Source organism: Vigna angularis, chromosome 9 (assembly GCF_016808095.1).
Source record: "Vigna angularis cultivar LongXiaoDou No.4 chromosome 9, ASM1680809v1, whole genome shotgun sequence".
Taxonomy (NCBI): domain Eukaryota; kingdom Viridiplantae; phylum Streptophyta; class Magnoliopsida; order Fabales; family Fabaceae; genus Vigna; species Vigna angularis.
Window position 1 is genome coordinate 4,131,298 of NC_068978.1, and position 10,472 is coordinate 4,141,769.

General features: G+C 25.5%; 1 protein-coding gene across 1 annotated transcript; it reads right to left on the reverse strand.

The window, feature by feature from the left end:
- Positions 1-6,823: 6,823 nt before the first annotated feature.
- LOC108346406 (agamous-like MADS-box protein AGL29) lies at positions 6,824-7,396 on the reverse strand. The gene has a single exon (XM_017585489.1). It carries the CDS (start codon positions 7,394-7,396, stop codon positions 6,824-6,826), a length of 573 nt encoding a protein of 190 aa, XP_017440978.1.
- Between the last annotated feature and the right edge of the window lie 3,076 nt (positions 7,397-10,472).

Genomic DNA, 10,472 nt, shown 5'->3' on the forward strand with positions numbered 1-10,472 from the left:
GGGTGAACAAGAGGGATGTCATTCTAATATTCTTATTCTCATTCTCAACAATTCCAATTTTAAAGGAAAAATGAGAATCACGTTGTTAGTTTCAATCATCAAGTTTACACTTTAAATGCTGTGTTCACTAATATAATTTTATAAAATAAAAAATATCTTTTATTTTTTGTGAAGTTCGCTGCAGTTTCATATCTGCAGATATTTATTATAAGTGGAAAGTAGATAGTAAATATTTTAATATTTATTTATAAACAAGAATATTATACTTGGGTATTTATTATTGTAAAAATTTAAAATTCAATTTATATTTTAAGTTATATTTAATTTATATTTAATTTAATTTAATTTATTTATTTTATAATTTTATTTTAAAAAATTATAAAATATATTTTTTTAAATATTTATGGATGTATACATATTTTAAAATATGCACTAATATGTTTTAAATAAATATTCAATTAGTAACGAAACAGATAATGGATAGATTATTGATGTAAACTGAGTAGTGGAAAAACGTTATCTGTACCCGATCTAACTCATTGTTAATTCTTTATGGTTAGTTATAGTATGCGATGTTACCAAGGATAACAATGGATTGGATATATATAGTGTTTATTCATTATCAGATTCACACTAAAAATTATTGTTAATTTTAACAATAATTTTTTTATGGTCAAATTTTCTTTTTGTGAATATAAATGTAAAAGAAGAATACATATAATTTAATAAAAGAAAATAAAATATTTTATTTATAATGATTTTGTTCTCATTTGCATATGTTCAAATTGTAAATTAGTTAGGAATATAGTTAAAATTACATTTTGAACAATATAAAAAGTAAATTTTTGATATTACTATTTGCTAATTAAACTAAAAAGTCACCTTTTTTAATATAATTCAATATATACACACACAAAAATCTCTCCTTGACACATACTAATTAATGAAATGAATCTTTTAAAATAATGAAACTATATATAACTTTAATATTATCTAAATAAAGTAGTTATATATGCAAATAGTATCAAAAGGTTTTATACTATTATCTTTAATAAATTACAATAATAGTATTTAGTAATCCAATGCAAAATTGATTAAGAATTCAAGTTGAAAGTTCCACCTAACTAAAAACAAATAAGTTGAATGATATACATAATAAATAAATGAATTCATAAATTAATTATTTTAAGATTTTGAGTTACGGTATCTTAAGTTTTTATACATAAATTTATTTACTACTTATAGTTTGATTCATTTTGGTGAGGATTCAACCATGGTCCAAGTGTTCTCCTCAAGAAAACTCACATTGAAAATTCTTTTATTTTAGAAAAATATATTCTATCAAGATATTTTATAATTGAGTTATAAAGTATATATAACGTGCGTACGCCTGTTTTTCAATTGGTACATTTTAGCAATGTGTACCGGATTTTAGTAGATATAAATACCATTATATATCATGGATTCTAAGTTTTAAGGTTAAGGGTATCTTAATAATTTTTATTCTCAAAACTAAGAAAAAAAGAGAAACCTCAAACCCTTGCTCACCTTCTTCATTCCTCTCAACCCTTTATCTTTCATCTCTCTCACTCCAACATTTTCTCTGTCATCCTATGGTAGCCCAACTGAAAAAAATCAGAAACACTGTATGTTAAACAATCTTACAAAAAATGATTTTATAATGAGTTTTCATTTTATAATTTTTGTCTTATTTAATTTTATCTAATTTTCACAAGCATAATGACATCAAAGAAATTGGTAATTGGCCTGAAAAAAAATCATAAACACTCGTTGTTAAACAATTTCTTACAAAAAATGATTTTATAATGAGTTTTCTTTTTATAATTTTTGTCGTATATAATTTTATCTAATTTTCAAGCATAATGACATCGGAAGGAATTGGTAATTGGCTTGGAGGATTTTTTAGAGATGATGATTAACATATGCAGATGATGAAATTAGAGAGGTTAGTGAAGATGGTGAGATTGAAGATATCTTGAATGAACCTTTGGTTGAAGGTGAATATGTCAATGACTCAACTCTTTACAAAGGCAAATTGTTTAACGACAAATGATTCTGATTTTTTCAGTTGGAACTACAATAGGGATGACAGAGAAAAGGTTGAGAAGAATGAGAGAGGTGAGTAAGGGTTTGGTTTTTTTTTTTTAGTTTTGAAAATAAAAATTATTAAAATATCCTTAATCTTAAAACTTAGAATCCATGATATATAAGGATATTTTTGTCTACTAAAACCCGGTACACATTACTAAAATGTACCAACTGAAAAACAAGCGTACGAACATTAACAAACCTCTTATATATATATATATATATATATATATATATATATATATATATATATATATATATATATTAAAGGTACTTTTTGTTTTAAAATTTGAAATTATATTAAGATTTTATTTTTAAAAAATGCAATGAAAAGTTAAGAGACCAAGTAAATATAGAATTATTGGATATAGAGAACAATTAATGATGATGAAATTGACTTATTATAGAGGTAAGCGAGACCATCAAGAACATATATTTATTACATATAAGTGGTTTTTGTTTGAACGAGATTCTAGTTAAGTTGATTGGTAGATTTAGTGTGTGGTTTGGGCAGAAACTTCTCCCTAAGCTCAGCAGCATCAACTTCACCAAAGTGTTTCTCTGGAATCCAATTTCCACTCTTTGGATCTCTCATCCAAAACTTATCTTCTTTATTTGCTTTTCCTTTCACTCTTTTGCCTTCCATTTGCATCCTGAAACTCTCTGTTACAACACTACACCATCGCTTCCTGCACCATTGCCTTCATATATTTAACATCTTACATACCATAAAACAAAAACAGTACAAAATAAACTATGGACAACTTAGGATATTTATGTTGAATCCACGCTATGATAGAATCTGATATAATGCTTTGATAACTTCTTTCTCCTTTCTTAACTACTTCTAATTAAATTCCTTTATAAGAATGTTCTTTTCTTTCAAGAAACATTATAAATGCTATCATGTAATTTTAGCATTTTGAGTTAGGATCTTCTATACCAACTTTCCCAAATGTGTTTTACAGCACTACTACTCTTTAAATTGTTAATTAGAGCTGTCAAAACGGGTCATCCAGCCCGATCCGGTCCGGCTCACCACGGGTTGGTCACTTAGTGAGTCAACACAATCCGGCTCATTTATTAGCGAGTCAGAAAAATTTGAATCTGGCCCAACCCACCATGGGTTTGTGGGTAAACGGGTTGGCTCACTGACTCACTTAATTACAATTTTTTAAAAGTAAAAAAAATTACAAACTTTCTATAATTCAAATCTAAACAAATTTCACTCCCAACATGGGTGTTTAATTAATTTTGAAAATAAGAAACTTAAATAATTTTTTCAAACAAAAAAACTAATAAATATTTTTTTATAAAATTAAAATTAAATTTTAATAAAATAAAATTAGGTAGGTGGGTTGGTAGGTCAACCTAGTCCACCACGGATTCAACCCATATGAGCCGATTTAAATGAGTCGGGTTGAAATCTGATCCACATAAAAAAAATACAATTTTTTCAAATCCAACCTGGCTCAAACTCGTGATGGACTGGATTAGTCCGCGAGTTATGACCCATTTTGACAGCTCTATTGTTATTGTTAATGTTACATAACATAGGTTTAGAACAAGTTTTTCCTTTCCTTATAAGCTTCCATTGTTGCTTGTGTGAAATTAATAATAAAGCAATAATATATTAATTCAGATTTTTTTATAATATTTTTACACAGTACACGTCATTTTTTTCATTAAATTTAGAATACATTAATACAGTAACAAAAATAAATAGTGAATCAGTAAAAAAATAACATGTGTACTATATCAAAATATCAAAATGTTATAAAACAATCTACGATAAAATATCTTTTTCTTTAATAATATTTCACTTTCATTTATTCTTTTGCAAACATTATCACAATCTAAGAATGAATACAAAACTTGGTGTTTGGGGCTGGCTAATTCCACCTCAAAATAGAAATAAATAGTGTTATTTTTAAAAAGAAAAATTATAGACACAAATAAATCTTCTTGGTATGATTTTATTATTAAGAAATTGTTTTAAGTCTGCACAACTTCTATGTTAGTAACAAGTAGGTGAAACACAATTTCACTTAATATTAATTAATTATATTTAAATAAATATAATTAATTATATTTAAATAAATTTATTCACTAGTGAAAGATAATGATTCTCTTTTTTCAACCACTCTCCAATGTTTCTGAACAAAAATAATTTTTATAAATTAAAATATTAAATTATTTTACGTTACAAAACTTTTCATCAATATCCACCTCAATAATCAATGTCACATCCCTTCTGCATTAATCTTTGTGCAATTTAACGAACTCTTACTTCATTGGATGAAAAGGACCATGTTGGTAGGTTGCTAAATCAGTTTTTAAAATTTTGATTAAGTATAAAAATTTCATCATGAATTGTTACTAATTTTTTACAGATATTAATTATAATACATTTACAAATTAAATATGAATAAATATTAATATTACAATTTCATAACTAACTATCTATTACCTCAAAATATGATATATCTATTTTCATCATTATGCCACTAAAAGACTTTTTATTGGTTGAAGAAGGAACGACTTTGCTAATATAGTTAAATAATGTTAAACGTTCTTTTTAATTCAATTAGAATTTCTATTGAAACTTATAATAGTAAGTTTAAATGTCGTCACCCTGTATGGATTTACTACTTTTTTTTAACATATGGCTGACATCAAATTTTGTTTTTGTTTTGTTAATATTCTTTATTTATATATATATACATATACATACATATATATATACATATACATATACATATATATATATATATATATATATATATATATATATATTCGTCCATATTTATTTAGATGACAATATGCGATATAAAGTAGGATGGACTGTGTTTGAATCTGATTATTGCACTATGTACATACAACAACGGGTGACAAATTTAAATTGTAAAATATATTATATGTTTTTATTAAAAAAATATTATATTTTTTAATATTGAATAAAAAAGACAAATATTTCATGTTGTAAGTGATTTATAATCATTATTATATATAAGTATAAAAGAGTTATTAATTAAATATTCATGTAAATTAGGGCGTGAACCTAACCATTATCATTAATAATACTTATAATTTCAATAATAAAATCTTAATAATAATAATAACGAAAAAGTAAAGATTAATAAAATATAATTATTATTTTGTTTTGAACAAATATTTCACTCTTTATATTTAAATTACATTTTTTTTATTTGCATTCAAAACATTATGCTTATTAATTCAAAATAACCAAATTAAAAATTAAATAATCTTTATGCAAATCCGCTCTCAGCCCACAGATAAAATATATATGATAGATATGTAAAAACAATTATTACATATAAATGTAGTCTTTTATTTCAATATATAAATTTTATATTTATGCTCTCAGAAAATTTGTTTGGACCAATTAACAAACTTGTCTTTTTCTAAAACGGTAAATGGATTAAATATTTAAAAAGATAAGAAAAATAAAAAATATATAAAATAAATTTTATTTTCTTAATGTTGATATGAGATAATATCTAGCCACATATATAATAGATAGCCATTGATATATCTTTTTATTTCGTAAATTTTAAATAAAATTTTATTCATGAAATTGGAAAATATAATTTGGATTTTAAAGTTTAAGTTAAATTCAAAAGAAATGGAACGTATATTTATGATTTTATATGATTTTAACTTGACATATTCATTGAATCATATTAATGAAATTCTTTAAATCTTTTTCAAGAAAAAATTATATATTTGTTTTCTGAAAGGTTTATACATCTTTTATTAATGTATTAAGTATTAATTAATGGTAAGAGTTTCACACAATTTTCTTACCAAATTAAATTTCTTTTTCATATATCTCAGTTTCACAAATGTTACTTATATATATATATATATATATATATATATATATATATATATATATATATATATATATATATATATAAATAAATCAACCTAACATTTTAAGTTAGACATAAAAAATTAAGCAAATGGTTTTTAATATTTAAATATAGAGCGTTATATATCATCATTTCTAATTAATCCGACACAAAATTATTTTAACTTCATTTATTTGTGATATCAAAGTATTATCATTATCATTAATAAGTATAGATGACAAAAATTTATGAAAATTAGTTCAATCAGCAGAAATATAATTATAATTAGATGAATCTCTTTCTTTTGTTCTTGATTAATTAAAAGGAACAAAAATTCCTTCAAATAATGATCCCGTTTTCAGATCCCATCAAACTTCAAAAATAAACTTGCTTTCATTTTATATCATTTATTGAAAAATCTAACACTCATAATTACAATAAAATACGAAATGTAAGAGGCTTATTAATAAAATATATAATTAATATGTAATCTTCACTGAAATCTAAAGGATTGTTTGTAACTTTCTTTATTTAAAGAATAAAGAACGTTTAACGGAAAAAAAAAATCATATTTGCACTTGAATATGTTTCCATGTGTCAAATAAAAATTACTAACAACATATTACAAGATATTAAGCAAGAACAAGAAGAATATGAGAATATAACAGAAAATGTTTATTGAATGAAAGAAGATGATTACAAAATACCTCAGCAAGGAGATTATACAACAGTGAAGGAAAAAGAAAATGCTAAATCTAATCACAATAGAAAATAACTATAACTGAAAAGAATAAACATATCTAATAAAAACGCATGTAAAAAACTATAATCCACACTCCTTAAAGAACGCTTTGGGAGTTTCTTGATGCCATACTTAATGGAAGACTTGTTTCTTTCTCTTGCAACAGTGTGATGAGATTAAACTTGAAAGTTTCCAAAGAGGTCTTAAACTCTTCAAGATCTTCCAAAGACATGTTTTGATGGGAGAGATTCCACCAAGAATCAAAACAAGAACGACTCTTTTGTGCTTCTTTCAATTCTTCCAATTGCTTATGCTTTTCTTTCAAGTTCCTGTGCACATTCTCATATTCAAGCCTTTGCTTTTCGTTATATTCTTGCTGGTCTTGTGTAACTCTGCAGAGTTCGGTAAACCCTCCGCTGACGTAGCGATAGAGAACGGCGTCGGTATTAGGGTAACCACAGGAATACACGTTGCCATTTTCAGAGGTGATGATCAAAGCAGTTTGTGCTTTGCATAGAAGAGAAAGTTCAGTGAGCTTGTTAAAAAGTCCTAATTTTCGTTTTGAGAAGGTGACGCGTCGTCTGTTTTTCTGTTCAACTTCTTTGATCTCAATCTTTCTCTTTCTTTGATTTGATGTTCTTCCATTGTTTGTTGTAGAATAAGGAGCCATTGCACATAACACGGATAACAAACAAATCACAAACCAAAGAATGAATTACAAAATGTTTTGGTGCCCTTTTATAATGTCCTAATGAGAGCTGTCTAAACAAGCCAACCGGCTCAACCCGGCCCAGCTCACCACGAGTTGGCCACTTAGTGAGTCAACCCAACCCGATTCATTTATTAGTGAGCTGAAAAAATTTAAACTCGACCCAACTGACCACGGATTGGTGGGTTAAACGGGTAGACTCACTGGCTCACTTAATTATAATTTTTTTTTAAATCCAAAAAAAATACAATTTTTTTGTAATTCAAATTTAAATAATTTCACTCTAAAATAATATTAAACTTCAAAGACAATTCAAAATAAAAAATTAACATACAACTCAAATATAGTTGAAAAACAAAGCCAAAAAGTTTATAATATTGATAATTTTTGTGTCATTTATCCATTTATAAGATCAGAGACTTGAATTGATGAATTTATAATATTTTTGTCTCTTAAAACATCCTTTTTCTTTATTCTCATTTAAATATAATAATAAAAATGTTAACTAATAATATTAAAATACAAAATAATAAATAAATAAATTAAAATAGTTGGGTTGGTGAGCCGGATGGGTTCAAGGGTTCTAAGTAAATCAGGTTGAAAATTGGTCTATGAAAAAATTAAATTATTTAGGTTAATTAATCAGAAATCAAAGCAAGATAAAACCAGTTATTCAGAACAAAAAAAATCTAAATATACACTAGAAGAACAAATATTACTAGTTTCTTAGTATTGTTTATAAATAATAATATATTATTTGACTTTAGATGTCATGAGTAGCTTAAAATTAAAGAAATTTATTTATTAGGTATAAAAAACTGTTTTACATTTTATAAATTTTCATTTTCAAAACAACTTGTATTACTGATCTATATCAAAATAATATTTTTATTTACAATCATTTGAAATTATCATTTTGAGACATTTTTCATATTTAAAAATGATCAAAAGCACTAAAAAACTCAGAACATGTTCTCATAATTAATATCAGAACATTTTTGAGACATTTTTCATACTTATTATGCACAATTCAAGCCTTTAGTTTTCAAGAAATTCTTGTGCTCCTGTTAGCTTCTAACTCTACATTGTTGGGACATCTTCTCATAATTACTTGTTTGCTTTTTATATACATTCTTATTATTTATTAGTTGAAGAACCTGATTTCTTTAGTTAAAGATGATTTGTACTTATATGGGAATCATGAAGATATATTAAAGAACCTTCATAATACACATCTCAATAAACAATTAATTTCAACTCCATAACCCATGATTAAACATGCAATTACACCTCCTTATTCTTCCAAAAACATATTAAAAGTAAAAGTAGAAAAAATGAGTCCAAACTTACTTTCTATGACAGAAATTGATCGACTAGACGTAGAGATAACTCAGTTAGAATCTTCTATAAACTTCATGATCATCAAAAAATATGGATGGATGAAAAAACTCAAAGAGAGAAAACTAAGAGACAATTTTTTAAAGAAATAAAATATATTTTAAATAATAAAATAAGTTTAAAAAATTTTATTTATACTATTGAATTATTTTAAAATAAAATATTCAGTTTCATAATTTGAAAACATTGATCAACTTTAATACATTATTTTCTAGATTTTACATATATTTAAGATTTTATATGATTTTAACTTGAAATTTTCATTGAATCATATTAACGAAGATTCGTTTCTTTTAATTTTTTTTTCAAGAAAATTTATACATTTTTCTCAAAAAAGATTTATACATCTATTATTTAATGTATTAAGTATTAATTAATGATAAGAGTTTCTCACAATTTACACCAAATTAAATTTCCTTTATATATATATTTTAAATAACTGATAGGTTTTGATGCAAATAGTCCGTATTTTTTTTATAGTAATTATTTCTTTTTTGTCTTTAAATTTAATTAATATATAATGATTTTTTAGTAAAATAATTATAATGATAAATATTAATTTTATTTTCATTTTTTTCTTTAAGTTATATTTTCATATTTTTTAGATTCGTGATCCAAATTAAGATAACTTATTCTTTTAGTAAGTCAATAGTTTAAAATTAAAAGAATTCAAAATGAAATAATATATCTTTTCTTCAAAAGTTAAATCTATTGGTAGATGTAAGGGCCTCTAAAATTAATAAAGGGGCCTTTGGGCCTTATGTGGGGCAGTCATACCCATCAGATCAAAGACACATGACCTTAGCAGGGGTCTTTCTCCTAAGTCAGCTTTCCACTCTGCCAACTTTTTCCTTCTCTCTCTAAAAACTCATCTTCTAAATATCGCTCTGCCTTCTCTCTAAAATACCACCCTCTTGAACCGTTCAATTTTTGAATAGCTGGTGCTCAAACGTTCACCGCGTCAAGGGCTCCGTAACGGACCGAACGGGTTCTTGTTCTAGGGCATTGCTATTTTACTGAATGCATGTCACTAGAAGTGTTCTACTTCAAATTTGTGGTAATTTCTAGCCTAAAAAGCTAATTCTATCACCATTGGGTGATTTATAGGGTGTCTTTGAATTTTGGTGTGAGGAGCAGTATTTAGATCATCCCTGTCAACTAAACTGTGAAGTTTTCCAAGTAAGGGGAGCTAATTATTTTTGTATGAATTTATTTTATACAAATATATGCAGGTTGAATGTTGAACTGGTGTGTTCTTGTGAAGCTGTTCTACGATGTTAATTTTTATTGGATAATTTTTATTGGGTATTTGATGTCTAGAACACGGACAATTTTAATAACTTAGATAATTAAATCATTTGTTAAAAGCCTTTCTTTGTTGGTAGGATAGAGGGGACTTAAAAACCTGAGTTGGCACATCCCTGATCATAGAGCAGCCCTGGCCTGGTCCAGTACGTTGTGACTAGTCATATGTGCTAGCCACGAAGGTGAGTCTGATGCATTCAGACATCTGAACCCTCTTCGGTGACCAATTGGGGGAAAGTAAGATATCTACTATGATGAAAATTAGACAAGGAATTTACCAAATAAGAACCATGATATATATATATATATATATATATATATATATATATATATA

Bases quoted from the DNA above. Each gene is read 5' to 3' on its own strand.
- LOC108346406 (XM_017585489.1), bottom strand. From the start codon at position 7,396: ATGGCTCCTTATTCTACAACAAACAATGGAAGAACATCAAATCAAAGA.